Consider the following 20,623-nt stretch of genomic DNA (forward strand, 5'->3'; position numbering starts at 1 on the left):
GGAGGAGACGCGGCTGCCGCCATGTTTGTTTAGGGAAAGGCTCACACAGCGAATGTGCCGCCGGCTCCTGCGGCGGACTTGTCAGGGAATGGGTTTGGTTGCTATGAGTTTCCGTACACAATATGGCGGCCCCCAGTCAGGGTGTGCAGCGGGGATGGTGAGTGCTGGACCTAGTCCCAGTAGGCACCGGCTCTATGATGTGTGTGTACCCCAGCCCTGAGCATTAAGTCTGCGGTGTGCTTGATGCACCCAACGTGCACACTCCCACGTAATCCTCCCTCAGCCCAGTACACACACACCCAGGTAACCCTCCCTCGGCCCAGTACACACTCACACACCCAGGTAACCCTCCCTCAGCCCAGTGCACACACTCCCAGGTAACCCTCCCTCAGCCCAGTGCACACTCACACACCCACCCCCAGGTAACCCTCCCTCAGCCCAGTGCACACACACCCAGGTAACCCTCCCTCAGCCCAGTACACACACACACCCAGGTAACCCTCCCTCGGCCCAGTGCACACTCACCCAGGTAACCCTCCCTCGGCCCAGTGCACACTCACACACCCACCCCCAGGTAACCCTACCTCAGCCCAGTGCACACACACCCAGGTAACCCTCCCTCAGCCCAGTGCACACTCACACACCCAGGTAACCCTCCCTCAGCCCAGTGCACACTCACACACCCAGGTAACCCTCCCTCAGCCCAGTGCACACACACACACACACACACCCAGGTAACCCTTCCTCAGCTCAGTGCACACACACCCAGGTAACTCTCCCTCAGCCCAGTACACACACACCCAGGTAACCCTCCCTCAGCCCAGTGCACACACACTCCCAGGTAACCCTCCCTCAGCCTAGTGCACATACTCCCAGGTAACCCTCCCTCAGCCCAGTGCACACACACCCAGGTAACCCTCCCTCAGCCCAGTGCACACTCACACACCCAGGTAACCCCATACCCTCCAACATGACCTATTCCATTAGGTACTAAATGCTCTGCTTCTGGACTTCTTCTATTAATTTAGGATTGCCTTCACCTTTGCTTGAACACCGTTATCATCACTGAACTAGTTCAACACAGGTGACTGCAATTATCAATTAAGAGGGAAGTCCAGGAACAGAGTATTTTGTACAAATGGAATGGGTCATATTGGAGGGTATGCGTAACCCTCCCTCAGCCCAGTGCACACACACCCACCCAGGTAACCCTCTCCCTGTCCAGTGCACACTCACACACACCCAGGTAACCCTCCCTCAGCCCAGTGCACACTCACACACACCCAGGTAACCCTCCTTCAGCCCAGTGCACACTCACACACACCCAGGTAACCCTCCCTCAGCCCAGTGCACATACACACCCAGGTTACCCTCCCTCAGCCCAGTGCACACTCACACACACACACCCAGGTACCCCTCCCTCAGCCCAGTGCACACTCACACACACCCAGGTAACCCTCCCCCTGTCCAGTGCACACACACAACCAGGTACCCTTCCCTCAGCCCAGTGCACACTCACACACACCCAGGTAACCCTCCCCCTGTCCAGTGCACACACACACACCCAGGTAACCCTCCCCCTGTCCAGTGCGCACACACACACACAGGTAACCCTCCCTCAGCAAAGTGCACACTCACACAAACCCAGATAACCTGAGTCACTCAGCCTAATGCGCACTCACAGAACTAGGTAATCCTCCCTCAGCCAGGTGTATCTGCAGAATTCAGGACCTCTCAGCCAGGTGTACCTGCAGAATTCAGGACCGCTCAGCCAGGTGTACCTGCAGAATTCAGGACCTCTCAGCCAGGTGTACCTGCATAATTCAAGACCTCTCAGCCAGGTATACCTGCATAATTCAGGACCTCTCAGCCAGGTGTACCTGCGGAATTCAGGACCTCTCAGCCAGGTGTACCTGCATAATTCAGGACCTCCCAGCCAGGTGTACCTGCATAATTCAGGACCTCTCAGCCAGGTGTACCTGCAGAATTCAGGACCTCTCAGCCAGGTGTACCTACAGAATTCGGATTCAGTATTGAATCCCGGCGGTCGGGATCCCGGCGTTCAGAATCCCGACCGCCGAAATGCCGACAAGGGGGGGACGTGGATCGCCCCCCCTTGCGGGCTCGCTGCGCTCGCCACGCAGCGGGCCCGGTGCCTCGCTACGCTCGGCACACTAATTTATTCTCCCTCCAGGGGTGTCGTGGACACCCCAGGAGGGAGAATGTGTCGGCATTTCGGCGGTCGGGATTCCGGCGTCGGGATTCTGAACGCCGGGATCCCGACCGCCGGGATTTTAACTGCATCCCGCAGAATTCAGGACCTCTCAGCCAGGTGTACCTGCAGAATTCAGGACCTCTCAGCCAGGTTTATCTGCTGAATTCAGGACCGCTCAGCCAGGTGTATCTGCTGAATTCAGGACCTCTCAGCCAGGTGTACCTGCATAATTCAGGACCTCTCAGCCAGGTGTACCTGCAGAATTCAGGACCGCTCAGCCAGGTGTACCTGCAGAATTCTGGACCGCTCAGCCAGGTGTACCTGCAGAATTCAGGACCGCTCAGCCAGGTGTACCTGCAGAATTCAGGACCTCTCAGCCAGGTGTACCTGCAGAATTCAGGACCTCTCAGCCAGGTGTACCTGCAGAATTCAGGACCTCTCAGCCAGGTGTACCTGCAGAATTCAGGACCTCTCAGCCAGGTGTACCTGCAGAATTCAGGACCTCTCAGCCAGGAGTACCTGCAGAATTCAGGACCTCTCAGCCAGGTGTACCTGCTGAATTCAGGACCTCTCAGCCAGGTGTACCTGCTGAATTCAGGACCTCTCAGCCAGGTGTACCTGCTGAATTCAGGACCTCTCAGCCAGGTGTACCTGCTGAATTCAGGACCTCTCAGCCAGGTGTACCTGCTGAATTCAGGACCTCTCAGCCAGGTGTACCTGCTGAATTCAGGACCTCTCAGCCAGGTGTACCTGCAGAATTCAGGACCTCTCAGCCAGGTGTACCTGCAGAATTCAGGACCTCTCAGCCAGGTGTACCTGCAGAATTCAGGACCTCTCAGCCAGGTGTACCTGCAGAATTCAGGACCTCTCAGCCAGGTGTACCTGCAGAATTCAGGACCTCTCAGCCAGGTGTACCTGCTGAATTCAGGACCTCTCAGCCAGGTGTACCTGCTGAATTCAGGACCGCTCAGCCAGGTGTATCTGCTGAATTCAGGACCGCTCAGCCAGGTGTATCTGCTGAATTCAGGACCGCTCAGCCAGGTGTACCTGCTGAATTCAGGACCTCTCAGCCAGGTGTACCTGCTGAATTCAGGACCTCTCAGCCAGGTGTACCTGCTGAATTCAGGACCTCTCAGCCAGGTGTACCTGCTGAATTCAGGACCTCTCAGCCAGGTGTACCTGCAGAATTCAGGACCTCTCAGCCAGGTGTACCTGCAGAATTCAGGACCTCTCAGCCAGGTGTTCCTGCAGAATTCAGGACCGCTCAGCCAGGTGTACCTGCAGAATTCAGGACCGCTCAGCCAGGTGTACCTGCAGAATTCAGGACCTCTCAGCCAGGTGTACCTGCAGAATTCAGGACCTCTCAGCCAGGTGTACCTGCAGAATTCAGGACCTCTCAGCCAGGTGTACCTGCAGAATTCAGGACCTCTCAGCCAGGTGTACCTGCAGAATTCAGGACCTCTCAGCCAGGTGTACCTGCAGAATTCAGGACCTCTCAGCCAGGTGTACCTGCAGAATTCAGGACCTCTCAGCCAGGTGTATCTGCTGAATTCAGGACCGCTCAGCCAGGTGTATCTGCTGAATTCAGGACCGCTCAGCCAGGTGTATCTGCTGAATTCAGGACCGCTCAGCCAGGTGTACCTGCTGAATTCAGGACCTCTCAGCCAGGTGTACCTGCTGAATTCAGGACCTCTCAGCCAGGTGTACCTGCAGAATTCAGGACCTCTCAGCCAGGTGTACCTGCAGAATTCAGGACCTCTCAGCCAGGTGTACCTGCAGAATTCAGGACCTCTCAGCCAGGTGTACCTGCAGAATTCAGGACCTCTCAGCCAGGTGTTCCTGCAGAATTCAGGACCGCTCAGCCAGGTGTACCTGCAGAATTCAGGACCGCTCAGCCAGGTGTACCTGCAGAATTCAGGACCTCTCAGCCAGGTGTACCTGTAGAATTCAGGACCGCTCAGCAAGGTGTACACACAGACCCAGAGAGCTTTCACTCATTCCAGCACACATTTACACTGTATGCACACTCATAGACTCCTTAACATTCCCTCAGCCAGGTTTCTCCACAGACTCGGGGAGATCTGATTTATCCAGCGGTACCCACAGACACAGGTACCCCTCCCTATTCCGGGGGTACCCACAGACACAGGTGCCCCTCCCTATTCCAGCTGTACCCACAGACACAGGTACCCCTCCCTATTCCGGGGGGTACCCACAGACACAGGTGCCCCTCCCTATTCCAGCTGTACCCACAAATCCAGGTACCCCTCCCTTTACTCACTGTACCCACAGACCTAGGGGCCCCCTCCTCTTCCGGCTGTAACTGCTGACCCCTCCTTTTAGTTTGTAATCCTTCAAAACAAGGGACCACATCTTCAGCAGGTGTACCCACACTTTTATCCTGTAATCCTACAGAACCAGGACACCCTCTTCAGCTTGGAGATCCCCCTAGAACTACAGTACCCACTGCAGTATGGAGACCCCGTCCTGTGATCTCCAGGGATCCCAGAATGTCTACTGCAGTCTGGAGAACCAGAAGGACAACAGCTCTCCTTGCAGCCTGGTGAAGCCACAGACTATATCTTCCAACACAGAGTCTACTGGGCCCTTTTCACACTGGAAGCTCCAGGCATCCCTCAAGACAGACCTTAGCAAGAAAGGAAGTGTGGACAAGGACATAGAGGAGACTGTGCGGGACATCAATCTCCACAACTGTTACTTTACCACCAGCTCCTGCTCTGGGAGAATCATCCTCATCGATGAGGTAAACCTTAGGACAGGACTGGCCAAAAACTACAAATTACAGCATGCTCTGCCTCAGTACACATTTAGGTCATGCTAAAACTGTGTCAGGGCATGCTGGGATGCGTAGTTTCACACCAAAAATGACATAGGCTAATGAGGAACTGACTGATGACCTATCTTCCCGGAGACTTGAGTGATCTCTGTATGAAGCTTCTCGTTGATGTCACTTGCAGTGTATACTTTGTGGGTCTCTTGCTGTCTTTTTGCATTTCCCATTATGAAGGAGAGTTGCAATATTGTCTTACATATATTGGCCCATTATCACACGCTAGACTATGTCACAGAGCTAGGAAACCATCTGTCACGCCGTGCAGCGGCGCCAGGACCGGCGCCGCCTACTCACCCCGTCTTGTCCTTCGGTCCTGGTGCCGCTGTGGTGCTGGGCTGCAGGCAGGAGCGGGGGGTATGGGGGCGCCAGGTCGGTCGGCGGGTCCAGTGCCGACACGGACGCTGGCTCCCGGCTGTAGGCGCCGCCATCTTGGTGACGTCACGTGACGTGCTGGCCGGACTTGTATTTATCACCTCAGCCACCAGGGGGCCGGGTCTGTAGCACTAGGCTGGGTATAAATCCCAGCAGACACCGTGCCTCAGTGCTGGAACAACTCCAAAGTATTCAGTAGCCTCCAGTGTCCTTGCATGGTACTGCGCTCCCTGTACTTCTCTGGATCCAGCTCCCTAGTCCCAAGTATTTGTCTCCGTCCTGTCTCGTTCCTCCTGCCCTGATCCGTCTCTGCTCCGTTTACTCCGGTCAAGTCGTCACTTCCAGTCAAGCCAAGTCGGCACCTTTATGTTACAGTTGCTTTTTGGACAAGTCGTCACTTTCTTCAGTTTAAAGCCAAGTCGGCCATTTACGTTATAGTTATTCTTTCAAGCCAAGTAGGCCCGTTCAGTTCCAGTTATTACTCCGGTCAAGTCGTCACTTCTTCCTGTCAGCATTCCCGGTTTACGTGCCTCATATACCATTCCTGCTCTGCATCTACTCCGGTTCCCCTGTCATCCCGTCTCGTCCTGAAATACCTGTTACAGCAAACGCCTCCAAGTTTGCTCCTACCGGGCTATCGTGGGTGCTCCGGGTGAGGGGCCGCGACCTGCTGTCCAGACGCAGCGAAAACCAAATCCCCTTGCGGGGGTCCCTGGAGAAGACCGCTGGGCAGTTAGACTCCGCGCCCTCACCTCGGAGTCTCCGCTAAAACCCACAGCCCCAATTTATGCAGAGGTCTTATATACAGCCGGCCAAGTTCCTGGGGCCTCAAGGCCAATCTCCACCAGAGCAACTCCCTGAGGTGGGTCCTCAAATCCCGCCGATCGTGACAGTTTGTTCCAGCCACATGGATGCCGCCTCAGGACCCGGGATTGGAGCCGAGTTGCTCCAGCAGATTGCGGCCCGTCTGGAGAGCCTGGAAAATTCCCAACGACAGCTAGCCCAGGGTCTGCAGGACATCGCCCATCGCCAGGACGTGCTGCAAACCTCGTTACCCAAGGCAGCGTCACCCTCTCCGTCACCCTCCGAACCCATTCGATCTGCCGCCAGTCTCTCCGCCACCCCGGGACAGCTTCACCTTTCGCCTCCCAGCAAGTTCGATGGAACCCCCAAACAGTGTCGGGGATTCCTGAACCAGTGTGACGTTCACTTTACGCTTCAGCCTGGTCATTTCCCCTCCGACAAGACCCGTGTGGCGTATATTGTTTCTCTACTTTCCGGAGCTGCCTTGGACTGGGTTTCCCCATTGTGGGAGAGAGACGACCCACTGCTGTCTAATTACCGAGATTTCATCTCTCAGTTCCGCCGTATCTTTGACGAGCCAGGTCGGTCATCCTCTTCAGCGATGGAAATCCTCCGCATGCGACAAGGGAACCGTACCGTGGCCCAGTACGTAGTACAGTTTCAGACGTTGGCATCAGAATTAAGATGGAATAACGAAGCACTATTCTCTGCATTCTGGAGCGGACTATCTGACCGGATTAAAGATGACCTAGCCACTCGTGAACTCCCAGAGACCCTGGACGAACTCATCTCTCTTTGTAATAAGGTCGATCTGAGGTTCCGGGAGAGACAGGCGGAGAGATCCAGAGGAGAACGAGCTCGGTCTTTTCCGATTCCTCGACCGCCCTCAGTAACACCTTTACCGCTCGAAGAGCCCATGCAAATAAACCGAGCCCATCTGACGCCTGAGGAGAGACAGCGGCGACGTCGGGAAAATCTTTGTCTCTATTGCGGTGAACCTGGTCATTTGATTGCTCAATGTACCAAACGTCCGGGAAACCTTCGCTCCTAATTGGATCTGGAGAGGCCCGATTAGGACAGGTTAAGACCTCTCCGAATTGCTTAGAATCCTTGATCCCTGTACAACTCTTTCTTCCAGAGAACGTTCCTATTTCCGCCCTATTGGACTCAGGAGCAGCAGCCAATTTCATCTCCTTAGAGTTTGTTCAGTGTCATCAGATCCTATCTCGAGAACTGGAAACACCAGTACGTCTGACGGCGGTAGATGGTAGTCCCATTCCCCACGGCTTGGTCACCAGGTTAACAGTTCCCTTAGACCTGGGCGTAGGAGCTCCTCGCTATAAAGTTAGCTTTGGAGGAATGGAGATACCTGCTGGAAGGGGCGCTGCATCCCTTCACGGTCTACACAGACCACAAGAATTTGCTTTACCTCCGGTCGGCTCAATGCCTCAACCCTCGCCTGGCCCGATGGGCACTTTTCTTCACCCGCTTCCAATTTAAGTTGTCCTTCCGTCCGGGATCTAAGAACACCAAGGCGGATGCCCTTTCTCGATCTTTCTCCCCATCTGAGGAAGAGGTTCCCACTCCACCAGTATTGGATTCCATGGTTTTTGCCCTCACGCGAGTTCCATCTCCACCGCCAGGCAAAACCTTTGTCCCTTCCGAGTTAAGGCAGAAACTGCTTCATTGGGCCCATCAGTCCCGGTATATAGGTCACACAGGATCACAGAAGACTTTTGAGTTTTTACGACGCTCCTATTGGTGGCCTTCCATGCGGAAAGATATTCTGTCTTATGTTACATCATGTCCAACGTGTGCCCAGCATAAGACTCCTCGTCAAGCCCCAGTAGGAGAGTTGCGACCACTATCCATTCCGGTTCGACCTTGGTCTCATCTCGCTATGGATTTCGTCACAGATTTGCCCTCCTCCAATGGATATAATACCATTTGGGTGGTAATAGACCACTTTTCTAAGATGGCCCACTTTATACCCCTCAAGGGTCTACCTAGTGCTCCTACTTTGTCCCGTTTATTCATCGCACATATCTTCCGGCTCCATGGCCTTCCCGAGGAGATTATTTCAGACCGCGGGGTACAATTCGTGGCGAGATTTTGGAGAGCCTTAAGCTCGGCCTTCCATATTCGTCTTAAATTCTCTACAGCTTACCATCCACAGACCAACGGGCAGACGGAGAGGGTCAACCAGGACCTTGAGACTTTTCTCCGGCTGTACTTATCTTCATCACAAGATAATTGGACGGAACTGCTGCCTTGGGCAGAGTTCGCCCATAATAATGCATACCACAGCTCTACTCAGTCTACTCCGTTTTCTATAGTCTATGGAAGGCACCCTCGAGTACCTGACTTCCCTTCTTTACCGGCTAGTGATCTGCCTGCAGTAAATACCTCACTACGCTTTTACTCCAATATCTGGAGAGATGTCCATTTGGCTCTTCGGAAAGCCTCAGTTAGATACAAGAGATTTGCGGACCGCCGGCGCACAGCTGCTCCAGCCTACCATATTGGGGACCGGGTTTGGTTATCTACCCGGAACCTTCGGCTTAAAGTCCCTACTATGAAGTTGGCACCTCGTTTCATAGGTCCCTATCCCATTGTAAAAATAATTAACCCTGTTGCAGTCCGGCTTAAACTTCCCTCTTCGTTAAGGATCTCGGATACCTTCCACGTTTCCTTGCTCAAACCCCTGATTCTGAATCAGTTCCGAAAAAAGTCCCCGAGACCCATATCAGTGAAATCCAAGAATGGGGTGGAGTTCGAGATTAGGAAAATCCTGGACGCCCGACAGGTGAGGAACAAGCTTCAGTTCTTGGTAGACTGGAAAGGGTATGGTCCAGAGGAGAGGTCATGGGTCTCCGCGGAAGATGTCCATGCTCCAGCACTGGTAAAAAGTTTTTTCCTCCGAAATCCAGCAAAGTGTCCTGTGGCCACTCCTAAAAGGGGGGGTACTGTCACGCCGTGCAGCGGCGCCAGGACCGGCGCCGCCTACTCACCCCGTCTTGTCCTTCGGTCCTGGCGCCGCTGTGGTGCTGGGCTGCAGGCAGGAGCGGGGGGTATGGGGGCGCCAGGTCGGTCGGCGGGTCCAGTGCCGACACGGACGCTGGCTCCCGGCTGTAGGCGCCGCCATCTTGGTGACGTCACGTGACGTGCTGGCCGGACTTGTATTTATCACCTCAGCCACCAGGGGGCCGGGTCTGTAGCACTAGGCTGGGTATAAATCCCAGCAGACACCGTGCCTCAGTGCTGGAACAACTCCAAAGTATTCAGTAGCCTCCAGTGTCCTTGCATGGTACTGCGCTCCCTGTACTTCTCTGGATCCAGCTCCCTAGTCCCAAGTATTTGTCTCCGTCCTGTCTCGTTCCTCCTGCCCTGATCCGTCTCTGCTCCGTTTACTCCGGTCAAGTCGTCACTTCCAGTCAAGCCAAGTCGGCACCTTTATGTTACAGTTGCTTTTTGGACAAGTCGTCACTTTCTTCAGTTTAAAGCCAAGTCGGCCATTTACGTTATAGTTATTCTTTCAAGCCAAGTAGGCCCGTTCAGTTCCAGTTATTACTCCGGTCAAGTCGTCACTTCTTCCTGTCAGCATTCCCGGTTTACGTGCCTCATATACCATTCCTGCTCTGCATCTACTCCGGTTCCCCTGTCATCCCGTCTCGTCCTGAAATACCTGTTACAGCAAACGCCTCCAAGTTTGCTCCTACCGGGCTATCGTGGGTGCTCCGGGTGAGGGGCCGCGACCTGCTGTCCAGACGCAGCGAAAACCAAATCCCCTTGCGGGGGTCCCTGGAGAAGACCGCTGGGCAGTTAGACTCCGCGCCCTCACCTCGGAGTCTCCGCTAAAACCCACAGCCCCAATTTATGCAGAGGTCTTATATACAGCCGGCCAAGTTCCTGGGGCCTCAAGGCCAATCTCCACCAGAGCAACTCCCTGAGGTGGGTCCTCAAATCCCGCCGATCGTGACACCATCATTACAAAACTTATATTTAATATAACTATGCACACACAAAAAAACCCTGTTTCCTTACAAACCTTTCAGTGTGTCTCAATACGCACGATCAGTAGCATACTGTTAAATGTGCTGTGCAGTACTCGTGCTTTCCCTATAGTGCCTGCCCCCAGCCAGACAGGCTGAATGCTGTGTAAGCCCTTCATTTACGATACATGTACGCCCACTTTGTTCTCTGTGAAAAGAGCAGTCTCCCAGGGAAGGGGTAGGCCTTTAGCCAGCCAGCTCCATAGTTGTGTAGTTGTGGGCTCCCATGAAGCCCTGGCTAGCACCCGGTAGCCATTTTGTTAAGCCCCTCTGTGCTTGAGTCTGGCGTTCTCGTACTGTATGTTATTTCTGCTGTAGCCTAAATCTGTGCTGAACCAGTGTAGAGTAATGAGATGCATGGACAGCAGTGCCCTTACACATGTGGAACCTGTACCGTTGCTAGCTTCCTACTATAGGTTATCTTTTTCGCTGGGAATTGGACGCTCGAGTGTCTCAGTCACGCACGTCACATTCTCGGAGAACGTACTGTATACTCGCTCACTAATTCCCGTTTCTTCTACAGTGCATATCAAAGGACACTTCACAAGTGCGCAATGCGGATTCTTTTGCTATACAGTAGCAGCTGTGAATTAGACATCTAACGCAGTGGTGATTTTAAAAAGTGACATCTGGTGGATAATCACTGGTATTGCACTTTATCCAATAACGCCATTTGCCAAACACCAAGCTGAGCGACTTATTTCGCTGCAGCACAACTAGGCAACTAGATGAGCGCGGCTCCACCGGTATATGTGTGAATAGGTATGCAACCTCCGAACAAAGCCGTGTAGCAGCACTGCCCCCTCACTGTTTCCTGAGCCCCCTGCTGTATATTCCTGTCCGCAATAAGGCCTCCCTCCTATTAGGACTATGGTGGGTATGATTGGGGCTTCCATTTTCTATTATTATGGGGCTGTTCAACTCTGGTACTAGTGCTCCCCCTCTATTTAAACTCAGTAAGATGTGGGTTCCCCAGAACTCATTCCCTCTCCTTATACAGTGTCCATGTCGACATAGCCACCCCGAAAACCAGAAAAACTCATGTTGACCTTTTTCCATGTTGACATTTTGCTTGTCACCTTTTTGACCATGTTAACCTTATGCCTGTCTACCTACTGATCCATACCCTCCCTATATCACTCCGCCTCTCTACTCCGTGATCACTCACACAGCCACACACATCTGTATCACTCCGCCTCTCTACTCCGTGATCACTCACACAGCCACACACATCTGTATCACTCCGCCTCTCTACTCCGTGATCACTCACACAGCCACGCACATCTGTATCACTCCGCCTCTCTACTCCGTGATCACTCACACAGCCACGCACATCTGTATCACTCCGCCTCTCTACTCCGTGATCACTCACACAGTCGCGCACATCTGTATCACTCCGCCTCTCTACTCCGTGATCACTCACACAGCCGCGCACCTCTGTATCACTCCGCCTCTCTACTCCGTGGTCACTCACACAGCCGCGCACATCTGTATCACTCCTCCTCTCTACTCCGTGATCACTCACACAGCCGCGCACATCTGTATCACTCCGCCTCTCTACTCCGTGATCACTCACACAGCCGCGCACATCTGTATCACTCCGCCTCTCTACTCCGTGATCACTCACACAGCCACACACATCGGTATCACTCCGCCTCTCTACTCCGTGGTCACTCACACAGCCGCGCACATCGGTATCACTCCGCCTCTCTACTCCGTGATCACTCACACAGCCACACCCATCTGTATCACTCCGCCTCTCTACTCCGTGATCACTCACACAGCCGCGCACATCTGTATCACTCCGCCTCTCTACTCCGTGATCACTCACACAGCCGCGCACATCTGTATCACTCCGCCTCTCTACTCCGTGGTCACTCACACAGCCACACCCATCTGTATCACTCCGCCTCTCTACTCCGTGGTCACTCACACAGCCACACCCATCTGTATCACTCCGCCTCTGTACTCCGTGGTCACTCACACAGCCACACACATCGTTATCACTCCGCCTGTAGACATAACAGGGTTAAATAGGACAGAAGAAGGGGTTACATTTATCATTTAATTTTTCAACCCCAATAATAAGTAAAAAATGTAATGCTGCATTATCAGCCTATGAGGTTATATAAGTATATTCTGTCATATACAGCAATGTATATACGGACGGCAGCGTATAGCCTCCACTATTCTGTGATAGTTCCTCCTCTACCTGACCTCTGACGGTGGGGACTGAAGAGGTATATTATTAGGGCAGGAATATCGTATCCATATGTCACGGTTTTGTAGAAATCTGTTCATTCTGTATATACCTTTCCCCCAGAGTCCCGACCTGTCCGTAGTGCAGAAGCAGAACTGCGTGTGGCTATTTGTAACTCATGAGTTATGCAGCAGCGATGATGTGGTGAGTACACTCAGGATTACAGCCTTTCTTTGGTGGGGAGGAGGGAAGACACTTTCTTTCTCAAATGGACCACACTGTGCTGCACTGCAGGTGGGGCAGATGTAACATGTGCAGAGAAAGTTTGATTTGGGTGGGGTATACAGTTTGTACAGTGCTTTATTCTTACACTGCATTTTAGATTTCCGTTGGAGCCCACCTCACCAAAATCTAACTTTGAGCACATGTTACATCTGCCCCATCTGCAGTGCAGCATGGTTTTACCCATTAGAGAAAGATTTTCATGCTGAATTAGCCCATATTTATAAACACTTCAGGATTATTATTGCACCCAGTTGTACATAACGTTTGATGTAATATCTTCAATTGCTCTGTAAATATTTCTCCTCTTAAAGCCTGTAACGGACCAACAACCATTCATTAGCACTTACCCAGCTTATGTCCAGCAGCTCCCCCATCTGACTCGCTATTCTAACCATCAACCGTTCTAGGGTTCCCCGTATCCCGCCTCCTGAATTGTGTACAATGTATTATAACTGTGAGTAGCTTATTGGTCAGCATTGTTATTCCCTTCTGCCTGTAGTTTGCAGCCCTGCAGAAAGCCACGGGAGACGCGGTACTGAAATTTGAACCCTTCGTCTTGCATGTCCAATGTCGTACAGTGAAGGATGCGCAGCTCCTAGTAAGACCAAGTTATGTTGGTGTTTATTGTACAGATTTACTATTCGTTATGTGACTGCTCTTCAGTCCTTGTTTGCATTTCATTTAAAGTGGAAGTTGCAGCCGGCCCTTAGGTGCAGTGGTGTAGCTAGGTGCCACAGTGCCCGGAGCAAGGGCATGTTTCCATCCCACGATTTGTAGTAGGCACGGCCTAACATTATACCATAATGCCCATTGCACATTTTAGCAAACTTTGTAATACCCATTACTCATAAAGCCACACGCCGTAATGCCAATTACACATAAGGCCACACATGATGCCCATTACATACTATATAACAAACTGTAATGTCCATTATGCATCTAACACATAAGTGCCACTTACCTACATGCTCATTGCTAGGAACTTCATGCTCGATGCCAAGGGGGACTGAAATGGCTCGTTGCCAAGGGGGACTGAAGTGGCTCGTTGCCAAGGGGGACTGAATCCTGCTGCAACCCGCTCCAACAGCGGGGCAGAGAGAGCAGTGCGTTGCTTGGCTGTCCGACGCTATTTTCAAGTCTCCCACTGGACCACTAGCTGATAGGCGCTCGCAGTCCAGAAGCCACCAATGCTACTGCTGATTGGCTGCTGGACTGCAAGCGGCTAATCCCCAGTCTCCCAGGAAAATTCTCCATTGCTGGACTGCGAGCGCCTACTGGCTAGCGGTCCAGCGGGAGACTTGAATTTGTGTCCTGACTTCTGCGGCGCCTGGCCATTGCTCACACAGCTGTTATTGTGGGCGGCGGGCGGGGGGTGGAGCCGGCTTAGATTCGCCTTCACCTTTTTTTTCATTACCTTGCAAAGCGCTGTCTACCCTTTAACACCAGCCATAAGCTAACAGTGGTTCTGTTAGAGCCCTTTAGTTGTGATCTGGTTTTATTCATACACATATGCAGGTCTTTTATTTATTTTATTTATTAACAGTTTCTTATATACAGTAGCGCAGCATATTCCGTTGCGCTTTACATTTGGAGACAGTGATACAACAAACTGGGTATTTACTGACAGTCAAAAGGTAGGAAGGCCCTGCTCGCAAGCTTACAATCTATAGGCCTTTATATAGAGAGAGTCTTCATTCTAGCATCCTGTATCTTTCACAATCCATACAGACCACACTGTGCTAGAAGCGAGTGGCTTATGTTTTTCTATATGGGTTTTTGTTAAATCTGCCACCTACAAACCATTATAATCTGTCTCCTCCGCCTTGCAGCACAGCGTCGCCATCAACTCAGGATTCAGAAACTCAGGAATCACCGTTGGCAAGAAGGGGAAAATTATTATGGTAATTATCTTTTGGTTATTGATGCTCACATCCAGACTTCAGGAAACCCAGCGGTTAACTAAATACATTAGATTGGGTGCCATGGGCTAGAGGTAAAGGTAAGTGGGACACAGGGACGTGCAGGCCAGGGAGACAGTGCCTCCCATGTCATAAATTTAAAAAAAAATACAAAGATGATATTTATTACACATATAAAGTGTAATAAATATCTTATTTGCATTTTTTTTAAATACTATATGAGGTGGGAGCTTTGGGAGGCAGCGGGAGCTGTGCCTCTAGCTGACAGGTGAAAACTATCAGCAGTGGGGGGGCGAAGCTATGTTGGGGCACAAAAAGAGGCTGAAAAGCCCATTAAAAAGTAACAGGGAATCGGCACCTACACATCTGCCACAGTGACAGGGATGTGCCTTTAGCTCACATCGAAGCACGCCCCTGTCACTGAGGCAAATGCGATTGGACAGCTGATCAGGCTGTCACACACTGGCAGCCTGTATCCGCTGTGAGAAGAAGCAGCTGGGCCAGAGACTCCCCTCCCTTCTCCCGCTGCCACAGCCAGCTGCATTCAGATGTAGCCCTTCCACCGGGTGGCCCGTTTCCCCTCCCACCTCCTTCTGCCAGCTTTCTTCATGCAGCGGTCCACGGCTGTATCCCTACTGCCGGGTGGGCCGGCTCCTCTCCCTCTTCCCATGACCACAGCCAGCTTTATTCATCCTGCAGCGGCTTTCTCACTCTCCTCGCCCCCGCTATTAGGCCCGGCTCCCCTCCCTCCTACTGCTGCTGCCTTAGCCCGGGCTCTCTTCATGCAGCTGTTGGTGGCTGTTTCCTTCCTCTCCACCAGGAGACTTATCTCTCCGCCCGCTGCAGCTGGAGCCCTGTTAAACTTCAAAAGTAAGTACTGCTTCAGCCCTCTCCCATGTCCCCTGCTATCACTGTCACGCTTCCCCCTCTGTTACTCTTCCCCTTTGTCACTGTCCCCGCGTTGCCCGCTGCCACTGTCCCCGCTGTTACTATCCCTGCTCTAACTGTCACCGTGTCCCCCTTGTTTACACTCCCTGTGCCCCCCATCCCTGTCCCCGCGTCTCCCTCTGTCTCCTTCCCCAAAAGCGCCTCTTTCACCTGACATGAACCACACCGGTGGTACATCAATATGGATTAACCTCTTGAATGCCGAAATCTCTGTGAGAGATGCTCAAAATATCCACTAAAAATGCCAGCGTTGCTCTCATATGTTATATACATTCAAATAAAAAAAATATAAGGTAAGATTACAGGTCATTACGATGAATAAAAATGTTTTCTTGCCAATTTTCACACCTGTTTTGACTCACTTGTCACTTGGCGTTTAGCCGCGAGTACCGCCATTCTCCGACATCAAGTGCCTCTTCCGATGCTGATTGAACCATCCTAGAACATAAAACTGCATCACCGCCCTAGTTTGCTGGTGCACCCCCTGTATGGGTGCGAGCAGAAATCCAGTAGACGGCGATAGCAGGGCGCTGATTACAGTAACCCCGGGAACTCTCTCCAGGCGCTGTTTACTTGAATCCACTCAATACAGTTTTTGTTTGTCTGTTGTAATGTTTTATAGGATTCATTTGTATCTAAGCTATTGCCAATCGAGGCAAATCTCATTTCTAAGCCTCGCCGCCTTGTTTTACCCTATTCCCCACGGTGCATGCTGGTCAAAGCGCAAAGTGACCACTTCCCGTCTAGATGCTAAAGGGATTATGGGGAAGAGAAGTCAAACAGCGGCTATTTGGTTAGCTCTGACTAGCACCATCACAGAAGCTAGAACCAGGTATTTTTGTACATTTATGCCCTGCTCTTTACATACATAGAAGAAGAGGATAAATATATATTTTCCATTTGCTAATCTTCATAATCGAGCAGGCGGTTTGTATTTCTCTTTGTGTTACAGGCAGTCCGTAGCACTCATTGCCTGGAGGTGCCTTTGAGTCACAAGGGAAAATGTTTGGTGAGCAAGGAATATATAGAATTCTTAGTACAAACAGCGAATCAGAAGATGGAAGAGAACAAGAAGAGAATTGGCAGGTGTGTAATACAATTCAAACAGTGTTGTTAGTCTCCATAGTAGCTGGAACTTATTAAATAATGAGAACTATTGAAGCGATCCGTCACCCCAAACCATGAAGACAGTCATATTTACACTGGACCATTACCTCCTGTGAGGCATGAGGCACTGTGGACCAGTACAGAAAATGGCTCCCTGTAATGAGCGTTTGGGGAATGTATTGGCGAGAGATCAGGGTAGCGTCATGTCTTAGATTTTACCCTTTTAGTATAAAGTTGTACAAATCCGTAAAGTTCTTTATTGCTGAATTCCTACCGTGGTGCTGTAACTTCATCGTTCCTCCACAAGGGGGCACTGTCAACTGTTTTGGGTACCTGGGATATTCTCAATGTCTGCACCAAAGAGAACTTCATCCTGGGGTTCAAAGGGCCTGTCTTTCTCTTTGAATCTCTGCAGGTTCTATTGTTGCCTCCAGACGGCATTAAACAAGAGCAACAGTGTCGGCGACGTAGCTTGCGAGGCAGAAGCTGCCAGTCTCGTCTATACCCGACGTAGGAGAAGGCATTGTGTGGACAAGAGATCAGACTGTGGTTCGAATGAATGCGGAGTGGATGACCCAGAGACCGATATCTTATTCCATCATGATGATATTCCCTTATAGTCTTCGTCAATGTTAAAGCAGCAATCTTACCTTGGTTTATTTTATTTTTTTTAATAAATAAAAACAAGCTAAATACCTTTTAAACATTAATAATATTCATTTATTTTAGCTGTCTTTCTGCAAATCAATATCTCCTTTTCAAAATCTCTCCGGAGATTGCAAAAAAGTTTTGCCATGGTAATTCATAACTATGCAGAATTATGGCCAGGGTAAGTGGGGGGTGCAGAAGATAAAACAACACAGTGGATCCAAACATACAATGAGTGCAACATTAGGTATCAAATGTGAAACCATTCCAGGTCAGATATACAACATGCAAAGGGTGGAGAGTAGCGCTAAAAAGATCAGTATACCATTAGGCATAAATCAACCTAATTTATTAATACAAAGTAAAAAGAATCATTAAGCCACGGGGAGGAGTAGTGTGATTTTTGTACTGTCCCGCTTGTTCCTATGGTGCTCAGTCCTCTCTTGAAGAGGTGAGTATTAGCGGACCACCATATTGGGGGAAATTTACTAAAGGAAATTTGTAAAAAATAGGTGTATTTGTATCCAGAAATACACTTATTTTTGACGTTTACTATCCCGAAAATACGGCAATTCCTATTCGTATTGATGTGCTATCAATACGAATACGAATTGCCGTATTTTTGGGATAATAAATGTCAAAAATTAGTGTATTTCTGGATACAAATACACCTATTTTTTACAAATTTCCTTTAGTAAATTTCCCCCATTATATCCACTTTAAATGTTAAACATCACCACTGGAATCTGTAACCCAGACATGGTTAACGATGACGGAATTGTACTCAGTTTGGCCAGATGCGACCTCACGAGATTGCGGATGTGTGGATCCAGTTAGGTGCAAGTGAGAATGAATGAAGGCACGGTCCTAAGGGAAGGGTGAATGGGGTCCTGCAGTCTTGATGCAGAAATTGAAGTGTCAGAACTGGCTCATGATGGGGTGCAAAGGTGGTGGTCATCCTCTATCATGTCCAAATACAAGCACCTGTGCCACTGGCGCGTTTCGTTGTACTCTGGACAACTTTATCAAGGGTTTGATCTTGCCCGTATATTGCTGACCAGGAGCAACATCCTCGTACCTTCTGCTAACTTCCTACACAGCATTCCAGGGGAGGTGTTGTATGTATTACTAACATAAGTTAACCTTGTGCGATTCAAGTTGCAGTTTCCCAGGAAGCAAAGTTTATTGCTTCTTAAGTTTGTACATAACTAGCAAAGTGTAAGTAGATATAGAAATGATTTTCCTGTTTGTAAGATGATCTATAGGTGTATTTTGTGTAGCTCTGCACTTCCAGGCCTTGTATAATATATTACGGATAAATGTTTTTAGAGAGAATTCAGTTTCATCAAATAAAGCTTGTGAAATTGTTAATGATTAATCCATACTGTTACCCATTACATTTGGTAATCTGTTTTTAGCCGGCGACCTCTGCTTATTATTTACAAGGTCATTGTCTTTAAATGTCGTTATTTACACTTTGGTATTCGTGCGGCCGGGACCTCTGTCTATCCTGAGCACTTCTGTTATTACTCGGGCCTGGTTCTCATCTGCACACATCCGCAGGTGCTTTTCCGTATGGTCGCCGAAGTTTGCTTACTGCGCTATGGTCACATGAGAATCTGGCTTCGCAGCATATAAATCTTGCGGCTGTACTGACATCTGCGGCTGCTTGCAATGTCGCAAGAACCATTCTGCACATGAGCATCTACGCAATCCCCAAATATCATATTTATACACCAATCACCAGGTGCAACAAAATATTAGCTTATTACATTCAATTATTTATATTCATAGTGTTCATTCTAGCACCCGCCATCTTTGAAAACCCATGCAGTTCCTCTTCCCTGCCTGGGGTGTCGCTGTCTGCTGTGGTGTTTCTAGCACAGGTCTGGTTCGCATATTAGTGCTGATATACAGACCACACTGGGCCTTATTCTAGTTCACTCTTTCTGACAAAATCCTTCTTAGATGGACAAAACCATGTGCACTGCAGGGGGGCAGATGTAACATGTGCAGAGAGAATTAGATTTGGGTGAGTTATTTTGTTTCTGTGCAGGGAAAATACTGGCTGCTTTATTTTAACACTGCAATATAGATCTGACTTTTAAGTAAAACCCCACCCAAATCTAACTCTATCTGCACAAGTTACATCTGCCCTACCTGCAGTGCGCATGGTTTTGTCCATCTAAGAAGGATTTTGTCACAAAGAGTGAACTAGAATAAGGCCCACTGTGCTAAAAGCACTACAGCAGACAGTGACACCCCTGGCAGGGAAGAGGAACTGCATGGGTTTTCAAAGATGGCGGGTGCTAGAATGAACACTAATTCAGTTGAATCAAAAACTGAATTTTAAAGATGGAACACTGCTGACATTAGTCTGTTTAAAAAAAATGGGTTCTTTATTTGGTGGAAGGGTACCAACACATTTGCATGTATATATAAATATATATATCTACTATATATATCTAATATATATAAATCTACTTTTCACCTCTATGGGATGAAATCCCACCAGTGACCACTAGAGGCCACTCGATTACTCATTTGTTTGCTTAAAAAGTGCGAACAGAAAGTGATAGCAAATTATGCAGGGACACTGATCTAAAATTAGCTGGCTATGGAGAGAGGGAGCTGTGAAGAGATTGGTGGTAGGCGCAGATAGGGACTGACAGTGGGGTGAAGAGTTTGTGGGCTAAAAACGTTTACAGCTCAAAGTGAAAGTAGAAACTGTCACAGCTCAAAGTGACAGTAAATTGCAGAAGCCGATATTTTAGACTTTTAACTAGTGTCTGTATATTATCCATAAGAGTGTTCGATATTCATTTTATGAAGTTTATTATCCATCGGCTCAGATAATTTATTGCATGTTGATTGGATGCTAGGCACCAGCTTGTGACCAGATTGCACCTTTCAGCCTTTCATACAAATTCTTACATTTAATTATGAAATATAAAACATTTTGCCCCTGCTGTTTTGACCTGGTTCTGCAAAATAAAGTGTTCCCTGTCATGGCCACTAGGTGGCGCTGTCCTACATGCTATGTACAGATAATATTATGTAGCATTAGTATACATAATTACATGTAATGGTAAGAGAGAACATATTTAGGTCTATGGGATTTGCTTCAGTAGAAGTCTCATTTATAGGTACTTGTTTCCTAGCACGGCCACAATCTTGTGGATCGTGTACCTTTAAGTTAAGGTACACGATCCACATGAT

At 49.8% G+C, this 20,623-nt stretch overlaps 1 protein-coding gene across 1 annotated transcript; it reads left to right on the plus strand.

The window, feature by feature from the left end:
* Position 1: 1 nt before the first annotated feature.
* On the plus strand, positions 2–17,893 carry TYW3 (tRNA-yW synthesizing protein 3 homolog). Its single transcript, XM_083157777.1, has 7 exons — positions 2–157; positions 4,631–4,979; positions 12,621–12,701; positions 13,282–13,380; positions 14,612–14,683; positions 16,602–16,735; positions 17,172–17,893. Exons 2-7 carry the CDS (start codon positions 4,689–4,691, stop codon positions 17,374–17,376), a joined length of 882 nt encoding a protein of 293 aa, XP_083013903.1. The 5' UTR covers positions 2–157; positions 4,631–4,688; the 3' UTR covers positions 17,377–17,893.
* The last annotated feature ends 2,730 nt before the right edge of the window (positions 17,894–20,623 follow it).

This window comes from Crinia signifera, chromosome 8 (assembly GCF_055691185.1).
Source record: "Crinia signifera chromosome 8, ASM5569118v1, whole genome shotgun sequence".
Classification (NCBI taxonomy): Eukaryota; Metazoa; Chordata; class Amphibia; order Anura; family Myobatrachidae; genus Crinia; species Crinia signifera.

Coding starts and splice junctions, on each gene's coding strand:
- TYW3 (XM_083157777.1), top strand. CDS start 4,689: ATGGAGACCCCGTCCTGTGATCTCCAGGGATCCCAGAATGTCTACTGC. Junction 14,684..16,601: donor AGAAGGGGAAAATTATTATG/GTAATTATCTTT, acceptor TTTGTGTTACAG/GCAGTCCGTAGCACTCATTG. Junction 16,736..17,171: donor AACAAGAAGAGAATTGGCAG/GTGTGTAATACA, acceptor GAATCTCTGCAG/GTTCTATTGTTGCCTCCAGA.